This window comes from Glandiceps talaboti, chromosome 21 (assembly GCF_964340395.1).
Source record: "Glandiceps talaboti chromosome 21, keGlaTala1.1, whole genome shotgun sequence".
Taxonomy (NCBI): Eukaryota; Metazoa; Hemichordata; class Enteropneusta; family Spengelidae; genus Glandiceps; species Glandiceps talaboti.
The window spans coordinates 2,664,692-2,692,443 of record NC_135569.1 but is presented as its reverse complement, the minus strand read 5'-3'; the positions used below and the strand labels follow the sequence as shown (position 1 = coordinate 2,692,443).

At 37.1% G+C, this 27,752-nt stretch overlaps 1 protein-coding gene across 1 annotated transcript; it reads left to right on the top strand.

The window, feature by feature from the left end:
• The first annotated feature begins 65 nt into the window (after window positions 1-65).
• LOC144451110 (urease subunit alpha-like) lies at window positions 66-27,038 on the top strand. The gene is made up of 21 exons (XM_078141882.1): window positions 66-322; window positions 3,069-3,138; window positions 3,387-3,571; window positions 3,996-4,205; window positions 4,461-4,540; window positions 8,408-8,513; window positions 9,387-9,470; window positions 10,942-11,028; window positions 11,600-11,725; window positions 12,426-12,642; window positions 13,408-13,512; window positions 14,263-14,335; window positions 14,990-15,137; window positions 15,609-15,787; window positions 16,476-16,590; window positions 17,103-17,192; window positions 17,752-17,850; window positions 18,301-18,400; window positions 23,203-23,374; window positions 24,597-24,655; window positions 25,289-27,038. The coding sequence occupies exons 1-21, from the start codon at window positions 197-199 to the stop codon at window positions 25,408-25,410; spliced, it is 2,553 nt and encodes an 850-aa protein (XP_077998008.1). The 5' UTR covers window positions 66-196; the 3' UTR covers window positions 25,411-27,038.
• Window positions 27,039-27,752: the final 714 nt, after the last annotated feature.

The window sequence follows — 27,752 nt, the reverse complement described above, 5'->3', positions numbered from 1 at the left end:
CTGGCAGTAGTGCGCTCCTAGTGGTGGTTTTGGGAACGTTCCATTATCGAGGCCGTGTCCTCGGCAAATATTATATCGGTACCTTGCTATCATAGGTGACGGCACACGTACGTACGTACACCCACTCCGTCTATCGTACTCCAAGGCACACACAAAGCAGGAGAGTTAAAGAAAAGGGCACATACATTCACCAAAGATGAGACTTAGTCCGAAAGAAATCGAAGCGTTATTAACGCACCAGGTTGGATTCCTTGCTCAAAAACGGCTCGCAAGAGGAGTTAGGCTGAATTACACTGAAGCTGTTGCACTTATAGCGTGTCAGGTAATGTTTACTAGTATTTTATCAATTATCACTGAGGTGTACCTTGGGTATATACCTCCATGTATATCGTTACGTAAATGTGTGGTAATAATAATGTCTACTAATCGTTTTATTTTTATGTTTTTGAATTTCAAGAATTCAACCTGACACCGAGCTGGCCAGATTCGTCATTCGTATGTGTACAATGTCAAGTTTTCCAGCTCGGGTTTTGACCATGACCCGTCCTTGAATTTTTGAAATAAATAAAATTTGTGTACGTTGTCACTGGATATGTTACTTTATACTAGTTTAGAGCATAGAGGCTATCTAATCGAATGTCTTCTTACTATTTGCTTTCTGCATACTATCGTCGAATGAAGAGAGGTGTATAATGTTACTCCGCTTACGTCATGTAGTCTGACACAACACGTTAGTAACGGAAGGCTCGAGGTCGAGGGGCCGGGGAAGACAATATTGTTTTTTCATACCCCCCCCCCCCCTTCCCGGTTTTATATCGAGTTTAGCCTGATAGCTAACGGAGTAAGTCAGGAATCGTTCTGGGACATTGCCATCATTTTGTGTCTAGACCTGACCTTGCAGTAATTATACTATCACCTTATATCATAGTCCTGCTTACATGACGGTGCACGAGTCTGTATTACTGACTTGACTCTAAACACCAATTACAATTGGAGGGGGAGGGACAATTGTCAGAATCGAGTCCCGAATTCCTCCGTATGCAAGCAGGACTACTTATATCAATACAATGATCTATAATGTACACACAGACGTCTGTGTTTAGTCGTTATGTAATCGATAGTCAACTCGAGTTGTCTGTCTTTAGTCTATCTGCTAGACCTCGGATGTTCTTCCGATACAATTTACGACACACGACCGAACATCGCTATCGAGAATGGAACTTATAGTATCGAAAGAAAGCCCGAACGTCTCTTATACTATGGCGTGATTGGTTCAAACCGCAGGTACTCGAATCAATCTGTATGGTTTTTAAAAAAAAATATGTTTAGTAAATAAGACTTTATTTACTATACATACAGATTGATTCGAGTACCTGTGGTTCAAACGGATCTTTGTCAAAATTTTGTGTAATTTGTTGCATGCAAATTGAGTGCTGAGCGTAATATAGGTCACACCCCTAAGAAAGAGTGGGTTATGGCTCCATATAACCAACTAAAATCAAGGCCTCTGATTAGCCAAGTCGGTCTAGCCGTAGTATAAACAGTCATTACAGATTGGAAGAATAGTTTTATATTGTCTTTTTAAGTTGATGTCAGTTTCCTGACCCACTATATCTTGCAAGACTTCACAATTTTCGTGATTTTATTATTATTTTTCTCGATACGTAAAAAAAAGTTTAGGTCGGCATGAAAAACTAGGTGGAGTTGGGTAGCCGGAATCAAACAACTTTTTTTATTTGGCCTTAGTACTTTGATTGTATTGATCATAACTTGAGCCTTGACTATGTACAGTATAATCAATAATACAGATAGGGCCTAATTGTCAAACCATTGAGTCATGTATTGATGCTGTTTCAAGGATAATTCATGGGGTGCATTGAGCTTGGGGTCATTCAATTGTCATTGTCAATGTCATTTGCATACTACAGTTATTATATAGGTCATTCAGTAAACAACTGCATAGTGTACAAATAGGATGATCAAATTTTATGACAAATTTCAATTGTTTACATGAACTTTTAAGGTTGGCCCCCCAGGGGAATTGGTAAATGGGGGTGGGGGCGGGGGGGGGGGGGGTAGAGTGGTTGATAGATGAGAAGGCTGTCCTTTTATTGGACTGGATATTTGATTGTTGGCATAGTCAAGTAACTGTGTAGTGTTCTCTACAATCTCGTTCTAACATATAGTCAAATGGACAAATTCTATCAAAAATCTACCTAAATAAAAGTTCATGTCAGTAATCCATCACATGATACTAACAGGCGGTTGTAATTGGTTACTTCGTTGGGTCAGTTTACTACAAACTCGGCCTCCGGTTTGAATGTATAAGTGACGAGAGGATTGTATAACGTCATCGTGTTTATATCAACCGTCCAATAACATAAAGTATCACTGTTGGTGATAAAAATTGAATATCATATCAACCACTAATTAACATGTGCAATTTTTGTGTATTGCATGTGTAATTAATTACTTTTCAGTGTGGTTGTCTAATTGAAAATGTTATAACTAGATAAGTACAGTTTTAACATGATCACAGGTTCAAAACCCAGTGTTCACTCAAGATTCAAACTTGCCACTAAACTACCTGCAGATAATCATGACAGATTCTTTGCATTAGCAGTTCAAGTGCATCTCCCCCCTTCCCCCCCCCATTTGCTGTGTCATAAAAATTGTTTGCATCTCTAAAGCTATTTGCAATGTCACTGATAATGGGTCAGTAAAACTGATAACAACTGATATGACATTAGGGGCTTCACACTTAATTGAGCTTAGCTTTGCCTGATGTGTTATGTAATAGTGCTTTATCACATTTGTAAATATTGCCAACAAACATTATTCAGTGATAAGAAAGATAAGAAACCCCACTTCCTTAGCTAATGGCTAGATTCTGTAATATATTGACCACTAATTAACAGATACAATGCTGTGCATTAATTGTGATATCATTTACTGCTGAAAAGAATTGTCATAGAGGTTACAATCAATGGGATAAAAAGTCAGCTTGGTGTCGGGAAATTCTGCCAAGAAGTAATATCATCAAAGCCGCTATTTGTATTTCTCCTCAGCTCCAGGAACTGGTTCGTGATGGCATACACACAGTTGGAAAACTCATGTCTGTAGGACGTCAAATGCTTGGTAGGTGACAACAAAATTACACATTTTAGTCCCTAATGGGTGAAGTCTGAGGGGGACTACTACATTGGGGTCTGTCTGTCCATCCGTCCGTCCGTCCGACCATCCATATTGGTGCATCCATGCATTCATACATGTCCACCTGTATCCCTGAAAGCATGAGTCATTTTCTACCAAACCTGGCAGTGTCCGAGTTCATTTTAAGTTTCACTTTAAGTTCAAGACTAAGTAACATTATTGTATTACTGTAGGTATACGTCAAGTTCAACCTGGAGTAGCGTCAATGATAAGTGAAGTTCAAATAGAGGGCACATTTCCAGACGGAACAAAATTGGTGACAGTACACCGTCCAGTCTGTCAACAAAATGGTGATTTAAAACTAGCATTGTATGGCAGCTTTCTTCCCATACCAGATCTATCTATATTTGATGAAAAGGTAATCATACACATTATTATCATTTAGTATCATTTCATTACTACTTATTCAATGATTTGGTGATTTTATGTGCTAAAAATATAAATGGCCTTGAAACACAGGTTCTTGAAATTGGCCATATTTGTTTACAAATAGTTGTTTTTTGTTTATTGTTTACTTTCTTTCTTTACAAAAAAATGTTTGTTTACTTTTTTCTTTTTTCTTTTGCTCTGTAAAATATCATTTCCCTACCAGGTGCCATGTAATAAAGTAATGATTTGAAAATCTGGTGTGTTTTTTTCTAAATCAATTTAAACCTCTTCTTTTGGTGGTTTTAATAAACCATCGTTACTATGACTACCTTATGGCCAATTTCAAGCCCCTGTCCTTGAATGAGAATATTATTTGACAGTCAATTGACATCGTTCATTATATCTTTTTACAGGATCCTACAATCAGTGTAGACTCAGTTGATCCCGGTGAGGTCTTCCCTGTGCCTGGTGATCCGATTGAAATAAACCAAGGAAGAGTGAAAAGAAAACTGTCAGTAACCAGTCTGTGTGATAGACCTATTCAGATAGGTAGCCATTACCACTTTATTGAAGCTAACAGACAACTGAAGTTTGACAGAGAAGCAGCTTATGGTATGAGATTGGTAAGTTGTCTCCATGGTTACGTACAATCGTGTATATGGCAAAGTTAACAGGGTTGATACAAATGGATACACATTTGACAAATGAACACATATATGCCTAGCAACTAGACTATGTCCATGACAACAGTAAATTGATGAAATATTTCAAAAACAACATCATGGTTAGGAAAGTAGATAAACATTTTTTTTAAAAAACCACATAAACTATACGGTTGTGCTACAACGCATTTGGTGGTATTTCTGTTTTTATTACAGAACATTGCTGCCGGTACCGCTGTAAGATTTGAACCAGGGGAGACCAAACAAATTAATTTAGTAGACATTGGAGGAAATAAGTAAGTAGTTACCAAACAAATTAATGGCACAAATGGCACAAAGGTTGTTAAAAAGAGGTACTCACTGAAGGGTCATCAGTGTGTGCTGTATTTTTCAACAGTCACATGGGTATCACATGACTCCCTCTAAACCTCCTCTGCAAACCTGATTGTTTTGATAATGACTGTAAAACATACATCATCACAAGTTGTTATTTGAGAAACCAATGGAGGTAGTAGACCCACCCTGGTAAGAACTGAAAAACCTTTACATAACAATTGTCGGTGAAATGACCTCTATACACTTTGTCATGAGTTGGTGTTCACAGTCTTTTCTGTTAAGGTTTTACCAAGTGTGTTTATATTAAAAGGATGTTGTCAGTAGCTCCTGAGCATTTTTTTGTCATTTTTGTTTCCCAATACACACTTTACTGTCACTTGTGTAATGACTAGTAGTCATACTATATGAATAAAATGACATCATTTATTAATGTTGGGTTCTTTAATATAGCCCTATAGCCCCTTATTACCCCTGGCTCGAATCAGAATGGCACAACGGCCCTTTAGTCTTCCTCAACTCCCCGGGCAGCATACAATCCATTGCAGCCATTTAAGCGCATAGGATTAAAGCATTCACATTGCAACCTACATCCTACCTGGTCCCCAGTTATACAGCTGGGTTGACTTAGGCACAGTCGTGGTTCAAATCTTGCCCAAGGACTTTAGCCACTCAGAAACAAACAGCAGGCAGTGACAGGGCTCGAACCTGCAACCTGTAGATTCCAATCCGGTCACTCTAACCATTCACCCATCATGACTCCACTATTCTTATATATTGGAATATAGTATCACAGCAAGTTATACGGTAGGAGTTTTGCCAGTGACTGCTGGTGTTTAGACATTAAGTTATAGTGAATGGTAAAATATAAGTAATCTTAAGCTTCTATTGGGAAACAGAAACAACAACAAATGAGTCAGAAGTTGCAGATCATGTATAATCATCACACAAACTATTTGACAAGTAAAGTCACAAAAGCAGAAACAATTCAATAAAAATCTTGCTAACACTGTTGCATTTTTGTCATTTGGTTCAACCAAAATCTGACCAACAAGGCTACATTTTATTGTCTGGGTCAATAAAAATTTCACCAACAGAGATATTTGTAGACTGAAGAGGACCATAAAATATAGAATTTGTTTAAGATTTTTGTTGAGGCAGATCATAAAATGTACCAATGTTAGTAAGATTTTTGTTGAGGCAGATCATAAAATGTACCAATGTTAGTAAGATTTTTGTTGAGGCAGATCATAAAATGTACCAATGTTAGTAAGATTTTTGTTGAGGCAGATCATAAAATGTACCAATGTTAGTAAGATTTTTGTTGAGGCAGATCATAAAATGTACCAATGTTAGTAAGATTTTTGTTGAGGCAGATCATAAAATGTAGCAATGTTAGTAAGATTTTTGTTGAGGCAGATCATAAAATGTACCAATGTTAGTAAGATTTTTGTTGAGCCAGATGATGTACATTTGTGTTAGGTTTTGTGAATTATTTGTAAAACTTCTTTTGCCAGTGGCTGCTAGTCACTCTTCTGAATACACAAACTCTTTATAAAGGACGTTGACAAACAACAAAAGAACTGCATGGATTCTCTTTTTATGTCTGCAGTGGTTAACTCTAAAGGCATTTGTTTCTTTCCCTGCACATAGAATGCCCAGAGTCAGTGATAAACGTTTATGTGTCACTAAAAGGTACAGGGTTAAAAGGGCATCTACTGGGTTGTTAGTGTCTGAAAGGTTGTTTGGTGTACCATAGAGAATACACTCCTTAGGTACCTGGAGTGATTTACACACAGATACAACAAAGTATGTGTTTAACAGAATGTACTGTATTATAAGTACTACATTGTAATGTACTGTGATGTAAAGAAAGTCAGAGTGTTGGGGTACCTGTCAATCAAATAAAAATTATTGAATTATTGGTCATTGAAGAATATGATTAACATTGCCTATGTTTGCTAAGTCCAGCTAAGTTTGCTAAGTTTTATAAATGGCCGCTATCTATCACCCATGACTTCTTAGTATCACAACAATGTAATAACTTTGATTGACCGTACTGAATGGATTGCCTGCTGTGCATATCTTTTTTAGTCCCCAAAGTCCGTCTGTCCATCTGTGTGTGACCACCCGCCTGTCCATCCATCTGTCTGTGTCCTTACATCCATTCATTTATGTCATTTCTCTGACTAGTGATATAAAATTTCAATCGAACATGGAACATGTGACTTGTCAAAATGGGACACTTCATTTTGTGACATATGACTGAGTGGCAACGATTACAATGCGACAGCTATCGAATACACGTTACGAATTAATCATAATATTGATTACCAACAGAGATATTTGTAGACTGAAGAGGACCATAAAATATAGAATTTGTTTAAGATTTTTGTTGAGGCAGATCATAAAATGTACCAATGTTAGTAAGATTTTTGTTGAGGCAGATCATAAAATGTACCAATGTTAGTAAGATTTTTGTTTAGGCAGATGATGTACATTTGTGTTAGGTTTTGTGAATTATTTGTAAAACTTCTTTCATCAGTGGCTGCTAGTCACTCTTCTGAATACACAAACTCTTTATACAGGACGTTGACAAACAACAAAAGAACTGCATGGATTCTCTTTTTATGTCTGCAGTGGTTAACTCTAAAGGCATTTTTTTCTTTCCCTGCACATAAAATGCCCAGAGTCAGTGATAAACGTTTATGTGTCACTAAAAGATACAGGGTTAAAAGGGCATCTACTGGGTTGTTAGTGTCTGAAAGGTTGTTTGGTGTACCATAGAGAATACACTCCTTAGGTACCTGGAGTGATTTACACACCGATACAACAAAGTATGTGTTTAACAGAATGTACTGTATTATAAGTACTACATTGTAATGTACTGTGATGTAAAGAAAGTCAGAGTGTTGGGGTACCTGTCAATCAAATAAAAATTATTGAATTATTGGTCATTGAAGAATATGATTAACATTGCCTATGTTTGCTAAGTCCAGCTAAGTTTGCTAAGTTTTATAAATGGCCGCTATCTATCACCCATGACTTCTTAGTATCACAACAATGTAATAACTTTGATTGACCGTACTGAATGGATTGCCTGCTGTGCATATCTTTTTTAGTCCCCAAAGTCCGTCTGTCCATCTGTGTGTGACCACCTGCCTGTCCATCCATCTGTCTGTGTCCTTACATCCATTCATTTATGTCATTTCTCTGACTAGTGATATAAAATTTCAATCGAACATGGAACATGTGACTTGTCAAAATGGGACACTTCATTTTGTGACATATGACTGAGTGGCAACCATATTAAAAACCAATAAACCAGTTAAAAATCAATATTTAAATTGAAAATTTAATGCATAATTCAAAAATTGTAATACATGTGTCTACCCTAATATTATCAGGTGCAAGCTTGCTTTGTAGATATTGCCCTTTGACCTTGGCCTTGACCTTAAGTGGCTATAATCAAAATCAAAACATTTTAGCTTCAAAGCAGAGCTTAAGAAATGCTGGGTGTCCGTCTGTGTGTCTGTTTGTTTGTATGTCTGTTTGTCTGTCTCTGTATCATCAATATCTCAAAAAAAACCTTGACAGCTAATGTTGGGGAATTGATTAGGTTTTGTGTACACATCCTATGAATATTAATGAGTAACTTCTGCAACAAACAAAAAAACTTCTTTTGGGTCTGTGCAATTACTACAATGCCACCCAGTGATATGGCAGACAGTTTGACAAATCAGAACAAGTGAAATGTTACTTGAAGGTATTCGTAACTTTTTGTTGTGTTGTCAAAATTGAATCACAATTCTATCTTTTTGCCTTTACAGAGTGATCCGAGGTGGTAATGGACTTTGTGATGGACCAGTTTCTAAGGAAAATCTACAGGCTGTCATTGCCAAGGTCAAAGATCAAGGCTTTGCTCATGAACCTGAGGTATTAGACTATATAATGTTATTTGTTTATGTTTTAGCTTGTTCTTAAAGTTTTTTGGGTGCAGCTATAGTGTCCTTTGTATGTTTTCATAGAATGGGAAGTGAACAGTCAAAACAACAAAAGTCAAAAACTGACTTCGTAATACAGCTAAGATAAGTACAGAGACAACATCATTTGACAAGACGGCTTTTATATGCGAAGGATCCACAGAGTTGTCAAATTCTTAGCATGTTGTTGATGTCATTTTGACATTATTTTATATTGTATGATTGTAATGTATTGTGTTTTCTTTTTTTTCATTGTTGGTTTCTCTTCTTGTGAAGGCTTAATAAATAAATAAATAGATAAATAAATAAATAAATAAATAAATAAAATAAATAAATAAATATATATATATATATATATATATATATATATATATATATATAAATAAATAAATACAACTGCTGACATCAGAGTGTGGACAATCAGAACCTGGCTGTTGCAAGCAGTGAAAGTAAACAACTGAATTGGATTAATAACACTTGGCACAGCATGTTGGAAGTACAGAGACTTGTATTACATTTCATCATTTGATAAGAACAGTTTTATGGTCACTTTACATAGTAACTAGTTCTCAAACAACTTTCCAGTTCCCCCTGGCATTTCATGTATACATAAAGAGGCCATAAAACTCTTCTTATCAAGCCATGGTGTTTTATACAAGCCTCTGCTGCTCCAACATGCAGAGCAAGTGATATTAATCCAATTCATTTGTTTACATTCCCTGTTTGTAACAGGTTCTGTTCCTCCACAGTCTGATGTCAGCAGTTGTATGTCATCTTCAAACAGAGCTATGTATAGCATAAACATCTTTCTGTGATTTGATTTCAGCCATTATCAGACACTGAATCTCAACCAGCAAGTGTAACTAGAAATATGTATGCATTGACTTATGGACCAACAGTTGGTGATAAGGTATGTAGGATTTGTACACATTGGTTCTAGTCTAGTGTGTGGGTTATCCATAAATCAGTGACATCTTCACTTTATCCGTTTGGTACGGACATTCCCCAAGGTTCTGTTCTTGGTCCAATAACGGTTGTCTGCACAGTTTTTATGCTAATGATTTATGACCTAATCTGTGCCTTATCTCTGTCCCTCCTTATAAGTTCATGCCTATAGGTAGTACTAGGTACACCAGTGGGGTGGAACCCAGAGAATTTTCTAATTTTATACAGTGAATATTGAACTAGTTTGAAATGAGATAATAATTTCTTGATTTCATGTGGGTCAAAAAAAGTCACATTCTTTTTTCATACAGTTTAACTGTAGTGCTATAGGCATAGTTGTACTTGTTCTTCTTTGGTAGTCTCAGCTATGCTTACTGCACCTAATTCTCTTGATTGTTTGTGTTTTGACACTTTTCTAGGCCAGGTTACTTGGTTCGAGGTCACTGGTGTCATTATATATCTGATTACTATGGAGGTCATTAGTGATCATTATTGATAGGTTGAGGGCGCTGTTACTGTCACAATAACCCATATGTCTAGCCTAGAATCTTTGTGTATATAACTTCAATGATTGTTTTCTAAGCTTAGAGGAACAAGGAGCTGAGATGAAATTCCAAATTTAAATAAAGCCACCCACACAGCAATTAATATTATGCTTGCGGCCATGTGTTAATCCATCATAGAACTCAGGGTCAATAATAAGTAGTTAAGTGTTTATTGGGGGCAGTTACACAGTGTTCAAATATGGTATATTTGTTTTACTTAAGGTTTTTTCACAAAGTTATACTCCTTAGTACTGAACAAAAAGATGATCCTTTGTAATTCTTATAATTCTTGTAATTCGACTCATAAGTCTAAGGGCCAAAAAAAAAAAGAATTGTTTCTGGTCAGGACAATTTGTCTAAAATGGTGCGAGGATGCAGATTTTTTTTTTATTCTCAACATACTTGTCTCAGATATGAATAATGCTAGACCATAAATGTAAAAACATTTTACACCCAAGTTTTAGAAATAGATTATGGTAATATTTAAACTGAATTGTGTGTTGTTTTTACAGAAAGTATAAGCAATGAATGAAACGATGACAGAGAGGCAGTACTTTATCAATTTTGGATATTTTTGTATTAGAATCTTTTCAAATATCAGATCCCTTCATCAGTTGGATCAACATGGAAAACATGCCAACCGATGGATTGTGACCTCAACCCATAAACTACTACATGGATGGTTACCATTTTGAGTTGCCATGGTTACCATATTGAGTTCCTATATGGCATAGTTTCAACTTAGTCCTACCTTTATTTCCTTATATGGAATTTAAATTATGACCTTTCATGTCCTTGTATGGAATAGGACCAATTGATAGTGATCTTGTATTTCCTTATATGGAATTGGATGAATAGATTATGACCATTTTATTTCCTTATATGGAATAGGTTCAACTGGCAGACACAAGCCTATACATAGAGGTGGAACGAGATTACACCACATATGGTGATGAGTGCAAATTTGGTGGAGGAAAGGTAAACAAAACAAACATTAGGGACTTATGACTTTGCTGATCCAGAGAATTAAATTCCGTTTGAAAAAAAATTTGTTGTTGTATGAAAATATGAAAGCAATTAATGGAAAACAGCAATGGGCATTAATCACGTTACACAGATTTTCTGAAAAAAATGTCAAAAGTTTGTTATTATATGCAAGGAAGTGATTTGTAAAGAAACTGGGTAAACACAAGTAATCACGATGTCACATTCTGTCTGTACTGTCATGCATCTGTCATTTCCTAGTATATTGAAATGTTGCCATACATAGATAGTTTGATTACTTTACTTGTATTTACCTTTGATTATAAATAATTTGTTTGTTTACTATTAAACAAATCAATTCCTGTACGTACAATAACAAACTACACAATGTATACATTTCCAAATTTATTGCAAATTTGTTTAGATACAGACATGCATAGATCTGGGCTATGTTGTTTTAAAAAAAAATTTCAAGAAAAACAGAGTGCATTTCTCCACCATTTCTCCCCCATATGATTATGAATGCCTTAACAATTCACTTACTTATACAACAATGTATTTATAGGTATTACGTGAAGGTATGGGTCAGGCATCTGGTGTAACAAGTGAAAATGCATTGGATACAGTCATCACTAATGCTTTGATTATAGATGCAGTCACTGGAATTGTCAAAGCTGATGTTGGTATCAAGGTAGGTAACAATATTTCATTTATACATTGTGTGTTGTCCTCATTCCTTCAAGTAACCCCCTCACACAACTCCCACCACCACAGCAGCCCCCACCCCACCTCTACCCCACCCCACCCCACCACCTCAACCACAACCACCACCCCCATCAGGGGTTCCAGGCCATTTGGATGAAATTACTGGTGTTGATGAGTATTAAATCAGATATGATGTCTTCATAATAAATAGAAATTGTATTGTCATTATAAATATGTGTGTGTGTGTGTGCGCGTGTGTGTGTGTGTGTGTGTGTGTGTGTGTGTGTGTGTGTGTGTGTGTGTGTGTAGGTGAGAGATTATTAATCTTTTTATCATTAAAGAATAGGCAGGATACATTTCTTATTTGGATCTGAATACAGTTTGTGATGTAGGCTATCTGTTACCACTTAATACTATGTAACATTAGTGAAAGGTTTTGGCCCTGCAAATACATTTTGACACCAGAACTGATTTTTGTCTTGTACTCACACTACAGATTGCAGATTTACGTCATTTTAGGCACCATGCAATATTTATGTATTTTGGTCACCATATGTTTTTATGTATTTTCAATTTATTTGTTTTGGGATGGGGAATAAATCATAAAGCAAAATCTATGATAAGTTACTCATGGCCAATGGTCCACATTTGTTCCATCTCACATTTTGTCCAATTCTTGCATTCAGAACGGCAAGATTGTTGGTGTGGGAAAAGCTGGTAATCCGGATGTTATGGATGGAGTTTCTCCTGAATTGGTAGTTGGTGTTGGGACAGAAGCTATAGCTGGTGAAGGCCTGATATTAACAGCTGGAGCTTTGGACTGCCATGTTCATTTTATCTGTCCCCAGTTAGCCAGGGAAGCTGTGGCCTCTGGTATAACTACAATGTTTGGAGGTGGAACAGGTGAATGTAGTGATTGTTAAAGTGGCCATATGGATGAGAATTTGCTATTTATTTTGGATTTTTATTTGATAAAACAGCTTCACTATGTTTTTCTACTTGAAAAAATAATGCGAAAGAACATATACCAAGTCCATGTTCATAACTCAATACATTGCAAAAAGATGCAAAAACTGTAAAAAGTTTGTTATTGTACGTACAATAACAAACATTTTACACATTGTTTAATGTTTTGCCGTTTATTGAGATATATAGACTCCGAGAAAAATTTCCATTCAATGTCACAGTTAGTAACATTGATTTAGTGGTCTACCTAGATAGATGGGGTGTTGAGTTATTGCTTTGTGAGGTCTTAATTTGGTCATGGGTCATAGGTTGGGAAAGGAGTTCATGTTTGGGTCTTGGAATTACCCAATGGGTTCTGACAGGTCCAGTGACTGTCAATACATAGTTTTATATTTATATATTTATTGGATAACCAACAGGAGCTAGTCCCATTTAATCCCAGGAAACTGGAGTACCCATGGAAAACCTGCATTGTACGGTGGAGTCAAACTGAATGACACTCTTCTTATATACTTACAGCGTGGTAAATTTAATCAAACCCTGAATGGGTTCAAGCCGTGACCACAGTGGTAACCAGAGGCAGGTGGTTTAACCACTCGGCCACCAATGTGTTCGAAATCTGACCACAGTGGTAAGAGGCAAGTGGTTTAACCATTCAGCTACCGTCAACCGATATAATGATACCAGTATTATCTTTGACAGGTCCAGCAACTGGTACAAATGCTACTACATGTACACCAGGTCCAAATCATATCAAACACATGATACAAAGTACAGATGCATTCCCACTCAACTTTGCCTTCACAGGTAAATACTGTAAAAATTTAGTTATTATTATTATATTATGGTTCAGATATTACAATATTACTCGCGTCATTTCATGTGTAAATCTTTTTAAGGGCACCTCTACTTAATTCTATCTTTCTTATCATTGTAACATCTTAAAAATGATGGGTTGATTGGTTGATTAAAATTTTTAGAAAAAGTATTTTAAAAAGTAAGTATGTGTGTACATATTGGTGATACTTTTTCACTTCATAATCACACTTTAAAATTCTAAATAACTTAGAAATGACAGAAGGAATGTTTGACCCACATGCTTTATCAATTAATTTCCCAAATTTCATCAATATATGATAATTTTTGCTCAGACATGCATTCGTGAGGTCGTCATTGTTACAAAATTTCAACAATGTATTATAATTTTTGCTCAGATATGCACTAGTGAGGTCGTCATTATTACAAAATTTCAACAATGTATTATAATTTTTGCTCAGATATGCACTAGTGAGGTCATCATTGTTACAAAATGTCAGCAATGAATGATAATTTTTTCTCAAATATATGCTCATGTGGTCACCATCGTACAAACGTGACATGTCTGATCCTGCCATAGAGGGCAACAATTACTTTTATTGTTTTGCTAGATTGAAGAAATATATAGGGTTGGTTGGGTCATGAGAAGTATAGAATTTAAGTATGGTCGCCATGGTAATATAGAATTTAAGTATATAAACCATAATCAGTATCTTCATTTGGTCTCCATTATCTTGATAGGTAAAGGAAATACTTCCAACTCAGCAGAGGATGTGAAAGAATTGGAGGAACAGATTGTAGCTGGTGCTATTGGGTAAGAAATACTTATAGCAAATGATTGCATTCACCTTAAATATGAGTTTTTCATGCTGTTTGATATATATATCATACCCCCTCTGAACTATATTATCTTGTGACTCACTAACCAATCCCAGTGGGAGGTGCTTTTAGTGTAACCTACCTGTAGACTTGAAGGACTATCACTACTACACTATTTCAGCTATCCTAACTATAGTCTACCTGTAGAAAGGACTATCACTACTACACTATTCCACTATCCTAACTGTAGCCTACCTGTAGACTTGAATGACTATCACTACTACACTATTCCACTATCATAACTGTAGCCTACCTGTAGACTTGAAGGACTATCACTACTACACTATTCCACTATCATAACTGTAGCCTACCTGTAGACTTGAAGGACTATCACTACTACACTATTTCAGCTATCCTAACTGTAGTCTACCTGTAGACTTGAAGGACTATCACTACTACACTGACATTAGTGATACATGTATTAAGGTTCAACTATGGTGCCAGCAGTCATTATGGCAGCTAGCATTCATGACAAGGGATGTACTACTAACATTCAATTAATGTATTCCTCTAGCTATTGGATAGACTAAGTATCAAACTTTGCTGACACTAAAATACAAATTATTGAAATTAATATGTAAATTTTCAGGTTGAAACTACATGAAGATTGGGGGTCTACTCCATCGGCCATTGATACATGTCTGAAAGTGGCTGAGAAATTTGATACATGTGTTATGATACATACAGATACACTGAATGAATCATGCTGTGTTGAAGATAGTATTGCTGCATTCAAGGTAACAATTAATGTAATCCAACAACTGAGTATGAGAACAGCTTGAAATTTAGATGATGAAATTTATGATGAAACTTTACCATTTTTAGCACAACTGAACTCGTTGAGTTACTAAATGCTATAGGCATGGTGAATGTGTGTGTGTGTGTGTGTGTGTGTGTGTGTGTGTGTGTGTGTGCGTGCGTGCGCGCATGCATGCATGCATGCGAGTATATATGTATGTATGTATGTATGTATATATATATGTATGTATGTATGAATGTATGTATGTATGTATGTATGTATGTATGTATGTATGTATGTATGTATGTATGTATGTATGTATGTATGTGTGTGTGTGTGTGTGTGTGTATGTATGTATGTATGTATGTATGTGTGTGTATGTATGTATGTATGTATGTATGTATGTATGTATGTCTATTTGTCTGTCAGTCACTACAGTGCCATTGTTGATATTTTTTATGTATTCCAGGGTCGTACAATTCATACTTACCATTCTGAAGGTGCTGGTGGTGGTCATGCTCCTGACATTTTAAGAGTATGTGGTGAATCTAATGTATTGCCATCATCGACCAATCCAACAAGACCTTTCACTGTCAACACTATCGATGAACATCTGGATATGCTAATGGTTTGCCACCATCTGGATAAGTAAGTCGACAATATTTATTAACTTGTTAATTGACCAATCACAAAACAGCATGTATCCGAGTGTGTGTCTTCATGCTTAAGAAATCAATGTGAAACTACATAGACTAAGTCTGTGTTTGTAACTCAATAAACTGCAAAAAGCTCAAAAGTGTGTAAAAAGTTTGATATTGTACGTATAGTAGCAAAGATTTTACACATTTATTTATCTTTTGCAATTTATTGAGTTACAAACAAGGACTTGGTCAATGTTGTTTCACACTGATTTTTCAAGTAGGAAGCCATGTTAAAATTGTTTTATAAATTAAAAATCCAAAATAAATACCCAATCCTCATCCATATGGTCACTTTAATATATCTAATTAGTTAGTTAGTTGAGGCTATGTTCATCCAATGTTGGGTGAAGCCCTCCTCCAGCAATTTTCATTCTCGTCTGTCTCTAAATACCTTTCTACTCCATGTTGCTGTATTCATGAATATGGTTATTTCATCTCTCCTTTTGTGTCTTGCTCTTCATCTTTCCCTGTACTTGGTTGTCATTCAGTGAGTTTCTTGGTCCAGTCCTATTGTCTTGATTTTCTTGCTAAGTGTCCTGCCCATCTCCATTTTATTTCTTTAATCGTCTCTATGATATTATGGACTTTAATATATCTACTATTTATGAATTCCTTCTTTTGTTGGATGACTAAAGGAATTTGAAGGAAGACGTTGCATTTGCAGAATCTCGTATCAGAGCTGAAACTATTGCTGCTGAGGACATTCTTCACGATATGGGAGCAATAAGTATGATATCTTCAGATTCACAGGTAACCTATAGAGTTTATTAACTTATCAATTATCTGTGCTCTCAAAGTATTGGTGTATAGACAAGGGTTTTATTGTGTTCAACCCGTGGTGAATGTATGAGTTGTGACAATACAATTCACTGAGAACTACTGACATGTTTTAAAAAAAAGAACTGAATTTTAGATATTGACAGCTTTCCTAAGTATAAATACTATTTTGTTGTGCTTACTTTGTTGATACATTACAACCCATAACACCAAAGTAAAGTATTTTCTGTATGTACCACAATCATTTATAGCATCCATATCAAGTACAACCCATAACATCAAAGTGAAGTGTTTTCTGTATGCACCATATCAAGTGTAGAAGTATACTTTTTCATTTGCTAATTGACCACATTAGAAAGGCCACATGCTAGGCTTGTAAATAAACCAATTGAAACAGTATACTTTCACACTTGATATGAATGCTATAAAGGAGTGTAACACATAGAGAAAGTGCTTTACTTCAGTGTTACTCATTGTATTTTTAGGCTATGGGACGCATTGGAGAAGTTATTTGTAGAACATGGCAGACTGCAGATAAGATGAAGAAGGTCAGAGGAAGACTTGGAAATGAAAAGGTAATCATAGTGCGCCCTCTAACACTGAAATTTAGAAATGATTGTGTATTGGCAGAAGGAAATTGTATACAGCATATGCTGTGCCTTCTATTAACACTGAAATGCTCAAGAAGTTGTGGACAAAATTTGTATAGTGTGCCCTCTAGCATTGAGATTCAGAGATGGTCATGAATTGGCAGAAGCAAAATTGTATACAGTGCATCCACTAACACTGGAATGCTCAAGAAGTTGTGGACAAAATTTGTGTAGTGCACCCTCGTGCATTGAGATTCAGAGATTATCATGAATTGGCAGCAGTAGAATTGTATACAGTGTGCCCTCTAACACTGAAATGCTCAAGAACTTGTGGACAAAATGATGTAAAGGTGTAACCTCTTACATCTAAAAGTGAGAAGGGTTTAAAATTGAATTTAAAAAGATGTATAAAATACACCTGCTATAAAAACTCTTTGAATTTGCAAACAGTTTAAGAACTAGCAGGTTTCAAAACCAGGGAGAAACTGACAGTTTCAGAGTTTGTTAATCGGTATATGTGTTATATTTTGTATTTCACAATCAGGGAGAAAATGACAATCTCAGAGTTCGTCGTTATATTGCCAAGTATACAATCAATCCTGCCGTAGCGCATGGTATGGGACATCTGATTGGTTCAGTTGAGGTAAGTACAGGATGCCTGATTGGTTCAGTTGAAGTTATTAAATGTTGATTGACAGATCTCTTGGTCTATTTCCCCACCCTTTGATAATGAAACAATTTAGAAACTTGAACCAGTCACAAATGTTGATAGTTTTAAGGACATGTGTAGAACAGTGTTCACTTATTGCAGGAGATACAAATCAGAGATATTCTAGGGAGTCTATAAACCTATCCCTGTAACCTAACCTCAAACACAGAACTCCCTAGCTTTAATGAAAATGTACATCTAATGTATACACTTACTGGTGTTGATTGTGAGACGGACTTTCTGGCTGTTGATTTGAATCTACTGTTGCTAGGAGAATTTATCTAGTTAGTTACTCCTGTAAATTAAACCTAAATTTAGTCTTTCTGGAAATCATTGACTTACAGGATTAATATTATCTGATGTTACTATTGTTGGTTATTTCAGGCCAATAAAATGGCAGATCTGGTGTTATGGCGTCCGGCCTTCTTTGGTGTCAAACCTGAAATTATCATCAAGGGAGGACAGATTGCATGGGCACAGATGGGTAGGTATATTCTCACTTTATCACTATCAAGGGTGGACAGATTGCATGGGCACAGATGGGTAGGTATATTCTCACTTCATCACTATCAAGGGAGGACAGATTACATGGGCACAGATGGGTAGGTATATTCTCACTTTATCACTATCAAGGGTGGGCATATTGCATGGGCACAGATGGGTAGGTATATTCTCACTTTATCACTATCAAGGGTGGACAGATTGCATGGGCACAGATGGGTAGGTATATTCTCACTTTATCACTATCAAGGGTGGACAGATTACATGGGCACAGATGGGTAGGTATATTCTCACTTTATCACTATCAAGGGTGGACAGATTGCATGGGCACAGATGGGTAGGTATATTCTCACTATCAAGGGTGGACAGATTGCATGGGCACAGATGGGTAGGTATATTCTCACTTTATCACTATCAAGGGTGGACAGATTGCATGGGCACAGATGGGTAGGTATATTCTCACTTTATCACTATCAAGGGTGGACAGATTGCATGGGCACAGATGGGTAGGTATATTCTCACTTTATCACTATCAAGGGTGGACAGATTGCATGGGCACAGATGGGTAGGTATATTCTCACTTTATCACTATCAAGGGTGGACAGATTGCATGGGCACAGATGGGTAGGTATATTCTCACTTTATCACTATCAAGGGTGGACAGATTGCATGGGCACAGATGGGTAGGTATATTCTCACTTTATCACTATCAAGGGTGGACAGATTGCATGGGCACAGATGGGTAGGTATATTCTCACTTTATCACTATCAAGGGTGGACAGATTGCATGGGCACAGATGGGTAGGTATATTCTCACTTTATCACTATCAAGGGTGGACAGATTACATGGGCACAGATGGGTAGGTATATTCTCACTTTATCACTATCAAGGGTGGACAGATTGCATGGGCACAGATGGGTAGGTATATTCTCACTTTATCACTATCAAGGGTGGACAGATTGCATGGGCACAGATGGGTAGGTATATTCTCACTTTATCACTATCAAGGGTGGACAGATTGCATGGGCACAGATGGGTAGGTATATTCTCACTTTATCACTATCAAGGGTGGACAGATTACATGGGCACAGATGGGTAGGTATATTCTCACTTTATCACTATCAAGGGTGGACAGATTGCATGGGCACAGATGGGTAGGTATATTCTCACTTTATCACTATCAAGGGTGGACAGATTACATGGGCACAGATGGGTAGGTATATTCTCACTTTATCACTATCAAGGGTGGACAGATTGCATGGGCACAGATGGGTAGGTATATTCTCACTTTATCACTATCAAGGGTGGACAGATTGCATGGGCACAGATGGGTAGGTATATTCTCACTTTATCACTATCAAGGGTGGACAGATTGCATGGGCACAGATGGGTAGGTATATTCTCACTTTATCACTATCAAGGGTGGACAGATTGCATGGGCACAGATGGGTAGGTATATTCTCACTTTATCACTATCAAGGGTGGACAGATTGCATGGGCACAGATGGGTAGGTATATTCTCACTTTATCACTATCAAGGGTGGACAGATTGCATGGGCACAGATGGGTAGGTATATTCTCACTTTATCACTATCAAGGGTGGACAGATTACATGGGCACAGATGGGTAGGTATATTCTCACTTTATCACTATCAAGGGTGGACAGATTGCATGGGCACAGATGGGTAGGTATATTCTCACTTTATCACTGTCAAGGGTGGACAGATTGCATGGGCACAGATGGGTAGGTATATTCTCACTTTATCACTATCAAGGGTGGACAGATTGCATGGGCACAGATGGGTAGGTATATTCTCACTTTATCACTATCAAGGGTGGACAGATTACATGGGCACAGATGGGTAGGTATATTCTCACTTTATCACTATCAAGGGTGGACAGATTGCATGGGCACAGATGGGTAGGTATATTCTCACTTTATCACTATCAAGGGTGGGCATATTGCATGGGCACAGATGGGTAGGTATATTCTCACTTTATCACTATCAAGGGTGGACAGATTGCATGGGCACAGATGGGTAGGTATATTCTCACTTTATCACTATCAAGGGTGGACAGATTGCATGGGCACAGATGGGTAGGTATATTCTCACTTTATCACTATCAAGGGTGGGCATATTGCATGGGCACAGATGGGTAGGTATATTCTCACTTTATCACTATCAAGGGTGGACAGATTGCATGGGCACAGATGGGTAGGTATATTCTCACTTTATCACTATCAAGGGTGGACAGATTGCATGGGCACAGATGGGTAGGTATATTCTCACTTTATCACTATCAAGGGTGGACAGATTGCATGGGCACAGATGGGTAGGTATATTCTGACTTTATCACTATCAAGGGTGGACAGATTGCATGGGCACAGATGGGTAGGTATATTCTCACTATCAAGGGTGGACAGATTGCATGGGCACAGATGGGTAGGTATATTCTCACTTTATCACTATCAAGGGTGGACAGATTACATGGGCACAGATGGGTAGGTATATTCTCACTTTATCACTATCAAGGGTGGACAGATTACATGGGCACAGATGGGTAGGTATATTCTCACTTTATCACTATCAAGGGTGGACAGATTACATGGGCACAGATGGGTAGGTATATTCTCACTTTATCACTATCAAGGGTGGACAGATTGCATGGGCACAGATGGGTAGGTATATTCTCACTTTATCACTATCAAGGGTGGACAGATTGCATGGGCACAGATGGGTAGGTATATTCTCACTTTATCACTATCAAGGGTGGACAGATTACATGGGCACAGATGGGTAGGTATATTCTCACTTTATCACTATCAAGGGTGGACAGATTACATGGGCACAGATGGGTAGGTATATTCTCACTTTATCACTATCAAGGGTGGGCATATTGCATGGGCACAGATGGGTAGGTATATTCTCACTTTATCACTATCAAGGGTGGACAGATTGCATGGGCACAGATGGGTAGGTATATTCTCACTTTATCACTATCAAGGGTGGACAGATTGCATGGGCACAGATGGGTAGGTATATTCTCACTTTATCACTATCAAGGGTGGACAGATTGCATGGGCACAGATGGGTAGGTATATTCTCACTTTATCACTATCAAGGGTGGACAGATTGCATGGGCACAGATGGGTAGGTATATTCTCACTTTATCACTATCAAGGGTGGACAGATTACATGGGCACAGATGGGTAGGTATATTCTCACTTTATCACTATCAAGGGTGGACAGATTGCATGGGCACAGATGGGTAGGTATATTCTCACTATCAAGGGTGGACAGATTGCATGGGCACAGATGGGTAGGTATATTCTCACTTTATCACTATCAAGGGTGGACAGATTGCATGGGCACAGATGGGTAGGTATATTCTCACTTTATCACTATCAAGGGTGGACAGATTGCATGGGCACAGATGGGTAGGTATATTCTCACTTTATCACTATCAAGGGTGGACAGATTGCATGGGCACAGATGGGTAGGTATATTCTCACTTTATCACTATCAAGGGTGGACAGATTGCATGGGCACAGATGGGTAGGTATATTCTCACTTTATCACTATCAAGGGTGGACAGATTGCATGGGCACAGATGGGTAGGTATATTCTCACTTTATCACTATCAAGGGTGGACAGATTGCATGGGCACAGATGGGTAGGTATATTCTCACTTTATCACTATCAAGGGTGGACAGATTGCATGGGCACAGATGGGTAGGTATATTCTCACTTTATCACTATCAAGGGTGGACAGATTGCATGGGCACAGATGGGTAGGTATATTCTCACTTTATCACTATCAAGGGTGGACAGATTGCATGGGCACAGATGGGTAGGTATATTCTCACTTTATCACTATCAAGGGTGGACAGATTGCATGGGCACAGATGGGTAGGTATATTCTCACTTTATCACTATCAAGGGTGGACAGATTGCATGGGCACAGATGGGTAGGTATATTCTGATGTTACAACTCCATGTATCACTGTGTCCCATTTCACTCACATTGATTGAGCACTGATGTGGGGGGGGGGGGGGGTCAGTAAATCAGAATATGAAAGTATATATATACAGTACATCATTCATGTATTAAATGGCAACAAACAAAACAAACACTAATTTGATGTCATTGCCAACTATCTAATCATCTGTCATTCTGTCTACCTCTCCTCTCTCTCCATGTATGGTGTGTATACTCAGGATATATTCTCGTCACCAAAGTCTGTTGTTATAAATACATTTCCATCTTACATATCGCTGTAGGTGTTTACTCGTAAAGTTGGTGATATTAATAATAATAATGGGTTCTTATATAGCACTTTCCCACTCCGTGCTCAAAGCTCTTTACAATTATTACCCCTGGTTTGGATCAGAACAGCACAACAGCCCTTTTAGTCTTCCTCAACTCCCCGGGCAGCATACAATCCATTGCAGCCATTTCAGCGCATAGGATTAAAGCCTTCACATTGCAACCTACATCCTACCAGGTCCCCAGTTATACAGCTGGGTTGACTGAGGCACAGTCGTGGTTCAAATCTTGCCCAAGGACTTTAGCCACTCAGAAACAAACAGCAGGCAGCGACGGGGCTCGAACCTGCAACCTGTAGATTCCAAGCCGGTCACGCTAACCATTCACCCATCATGACTCCACTAACTATCCAACTGATATTACTATAAATCCTTTTTATTGACTGTACTATCAATGACTTTTGCACCCTTTATAATTTAAACACCGTGTTTATTCTCATTTGTTTCATTCTCTAGGTATGCCTAATGCTTCAATTCCAACACCACAACCCGTCATGCAACGTAAGATGTTTGGAGCCTATGGTAAGGCTATAGGGGCACATTCTGTGATCTTTGTCTCCAAAGCATGTGCAGAGGCAGGTGTAGCTAAGACATATGGAATTGATAAAGCCATTGAACCAGTGCAAAGGTAAGGGCCACTAATATTTTTGTATTTGTTTCTCACAATGTGCCAAAATACATTCAGACCGATGGACCAATCAGAATGTTTACATTGTATCTCAAACTATCATACAGGGCTTGAAATTCATTTTTTTCTTTGGTAGTCCTAGTGGGCCAGTAATTTCAGAAACAATATTGTGACCTGTAGTTCCATATTCCTGAACTGAAAACAGATTTCCTCTATTGGAATACTTTCATGTCCATAAATCTTCCATCCTCATCACATAATCAGTGGTAGCCTGAGTGGGCTACCAGCTGCAAATTATGGTAGCCCCATGACAAGAATTGGTAGTCTGTGGGTATGGGGCTATCAGCTGCAAATTATGGCAGCCCCATGACAAGAATTGGTAGTCTGTGGGTATGTGGCTATCAGCTGCAAATTATGGCAGCCCCATGACAAGAATTGGTAGTCTGTGGGTATGTGGCTATCAGCTGCAAACTATGGCAGCCCCATGACAAGAATTGGTAGTCTGTGGGTATGTGGCTATCAGCTGCAAACTATGGCAGCCCCATGACAAGAATTGGTAGTCTGTGGACACAGGACTACTGTTAATTTTGAGCCCTAATCATCATAAACAGACCTGTTACTCAATAGTTATTATAACCCTTGGTTGTGATTCAAGAACTAATAAGTATACTAACCATAGTAAAGATATAAGCACCACAGCCCCACAATAACTATGATTTCATTTTCACTTGTTTCTTGTCCCAAGTTAGTTGAACCTAAATACAGAAAACTAACAAAAAATAAAACCCCTATTTCAATTAAAAGTGAAAAAAGAAAACGTTTTAGGTCAGGCCTAAAAAGATTTTTGGTTCTGGTTACCTGAGCCCACCTAGTTCTTCACTGCCGACCCTAAACTTTTTTTATGTATTCAAGAAAAAAATCGTGAAGATTGTGTGAAGTTTTGGTAGAAACAGTGGATACGGAAACCAACATCAACTTACAAAGACAATATAAAACTATTCTTCCAATCTGTAATGGCTGTACATCTGATGAGAAGAAATAAACAACACAGAGACCATAAAAAAACCCGGAAAACATAACTACCTGAACTAGACACTCACATATGAAAAAAAATATCTACCTACCAGACCTATTCTGTAATCGGAACCACACAATTTTTTTTAGGCCTTACATACCGATATTTTCTCTAACCTTATTGAATGTTTCTCTTTTATTTGAATAGTTGTCGTGGACTCACAAAGCAGAGTATGATTTTGAATGACTTTACACCAATCATCAAAGGTGAGTGGACATGTGTTTAGTATAAACTGTGTTTTGGGGGTAATTTTTGCTGCACTGATTGGAAGTTACCTGTAGCATTCTCAAACTGATTCACTATTTTCTATTGGAAAAACTCAAATGTGGTATTCAAGCATAATACATAATAATTAGATGACATTTAGTGTGTGTGTGTGTGTGTGTGTGTGTGTGTGTGTGTGTGTGTGTGTGTGTGTGTGTGTGTGTGTGTGTGTGTGTGTGTGTGTGTGTGTGTGTGTGTCTGACATGTGTGTATGTGTCTGTGTCTGTGTCTGTCTGACGTGTGTGTATGTGTGTGTGCATGCATGTATGCATGTGTGTGTGTCTGTGTATGTGTGTCTCTGTGTGTATGTGCATGTACATAAAGAATATCTAAGGGGTTGCTATAATTGCATGTCACCAACTTATAGTGACAAGGCCCCTTATGTCACTCATATTAACTATGTTCTTTTGAAAAAAAAGTCAGTAGAACAATAACAGATTGCAAGCAAGTCACGACTTTCTCTATTTGTATGTCATATTACATTTGTCATAAAATGTCCATTTATTGTCATTTATTGAGATTTTAGGTTTGTTAAGACAACCCCTTCACATTTTGTGTTCATTTTTTGTCAACAGTGAATCCCCAAACTTACAAGGTGACTGTGAGAGATCGCACTGATAGTGAAGACAAAGAAGAACACATTACATGTCAACCAGCTCAAAAGCTTGCATTGGCCCAGCGATATTTCTTGTTTTAAACACCAGAGGGCGCTGTGCATCTGACAGATTGTGCTGAATTAGGAAATAGAACTGCCAGATACTGTAGCTTTGTTTCGTGGGATATTTCATTGTTGTTGTTATCATTTAGGATATTTTTGATATACTTTAGTGACAAAGTGAGAAGTTGAACAAAATAGTGAATTTTGTAAGTTGGGAACAACATCTGGTAATTCAAATATTTAAAAATATTTTGAAAATAAATGAACATTTTTAAAATGACAGAAAAATGTTTAGTAAGAGTCAGGTCAGAGAGAGTCTTTGAGACTCAAAACCATAGATGTCACTGAAATAATCAACCTGTTTTCTATTGTTTTCTTTAATCACACCATATTTTTAAAAAACAATAACTAGGGTTCATAATCATTGGGATTAGTTTGTCAGAAAAATTGAATTTTACTACTTTCAGTTTTTGTCTGTTGACTCAAAATCCAAGTAAAAATTTTGTTATACAAGATTTATCTGTACTTTTATGAGATCAGGAAAGGTTACTAGATAGAAACGAGAAATGTCTTTCACAGTAAACCGAAAATTAAACATTTACAGTGAAAATTTTACCACTTTTGATAATACTGTATGTTTAGTCTAGAGGCTGTCTGTTGCTTTGAATATTTCACCCTGTCTTAGCTCAAGGAGAAATCATGAACCAAAAATTGTTTATGCAAATGAGTAAACTCCCAATTGTCAGAACAATGTAAAGAGTGTATAAGTAGCATCCTGATATGACAGATATTATCATATTTGGACATTACTGTACCATATTTAGATATTACTGTACCATATTTGGACATTATGGAACTGCCCCCAGTAAACACTAACTTATTATTGGACAGAATTCTGTGATTGATTAACACAAGCATGATGTTAATTGCTGTGTTTGTGGCTTTGTTTAAATTTGAAATTTCATCTCAGCTTCTCATACCTCTAGACATGGAGAAGGATATAAAGCCATGGATAGCCTCTAGACTACTGTACACTGCAATATAAAGTTACAATATTACTGCAGACAATATATCGGATATATCATTTCTAATGCTTACTAGTAAACAAAACAAGCAAAACAAAACAAAACAAAACAAGATGTTAGTAAATAACAACAATTTCTTCAATTAAACAGAACAAAATACTTAAAATTCCATATAACTCAGTGTCAAATAAACATTTATTTTCACTGTCTTTCCATGAAGTATGTGCATTTTTTTCAGGGGGGGGGGGGGACAATAATTATATAACTACAGATTGGACTATTTTATTATATAGATACATATAGGGTCTTTCTATCATGAAAATGTGCAAATTCTTTGAAAATTTTTATCACAGGTAGATTTAGAGATAAAATCACAGGAATGTATGTCATGCATGATTAAATACTAAAATGAGATATAATGTGAAAACAATTCCAGAAAAAAGTTATGAATTTGGAGACAGAATTTATTGACCGAAAGAAATGTGTGTTAAAAATCATGTACTCATCATATAAAATAAAATGTGTACTCAGATTAGTAAACATTTAAAATGTGTTTATTTTTAGGCAAAGGTAATACAGTGTAAGTATCTAATACTTCTATTTCTATTGTAATGGTAACTATAGCAACGAAAGTCATGTTAAAAAATTGGAATATTTCTCTTGAAATCTGAATATAATAAAAAATGACCATTTATGCTACGTTTTGTGTGTTGTCTCAGAATTTTTTAACTTTAATGCTATATGGATGGTGAAATATCTCTTTGTCTTTCTTAAACTGTCTGTCTGTCTGTCTGTCTGTTTGTCTGTCTCTGTGTCTCTCTCTTAAAATGTGTCTAGCTGTCTCTGTGTCTACCTGTCTGTCTGTCTGTCTGTCTGTTTGCTCTCTGTCTGCCTTTGTGTGTATGTTTGGATACTGGAGTTGAGACTGACTCACAATTGAGCAAAATATTTGTCTTTCTGCCAGTTTTTGAGGTCAGAAATTACAGAATATCGATTTCTCTGATGATTGAGCCACATGGTTCAGTAGAGTCCATGTGTTGTAAGTGTATGTGTGTCTGTCTAGCTAGCTAGCTGTCTCTGTGTGTGTGTGTGTGTCTCTGTCTATGTGTGTGTGTCTGTCTGTCTAACTGACTCTGTATGTGTGACTGTCTAGCTGTCTGTCTGTTTGTTTGTCTGTCTGTCTGTCTGTCTGTCTGTCTGTGTATGTATGTATACATCTAGACACTCATTCAATTAGACCCTCCTATAGACACACCCATTCAAAATATTGAGTTCAATTTTAGACTCTCCAGAAATATCCCCTCGAAACACATCTTGACAGTTCAATATTGGCACCCCTATAAACATCCCCTCTAA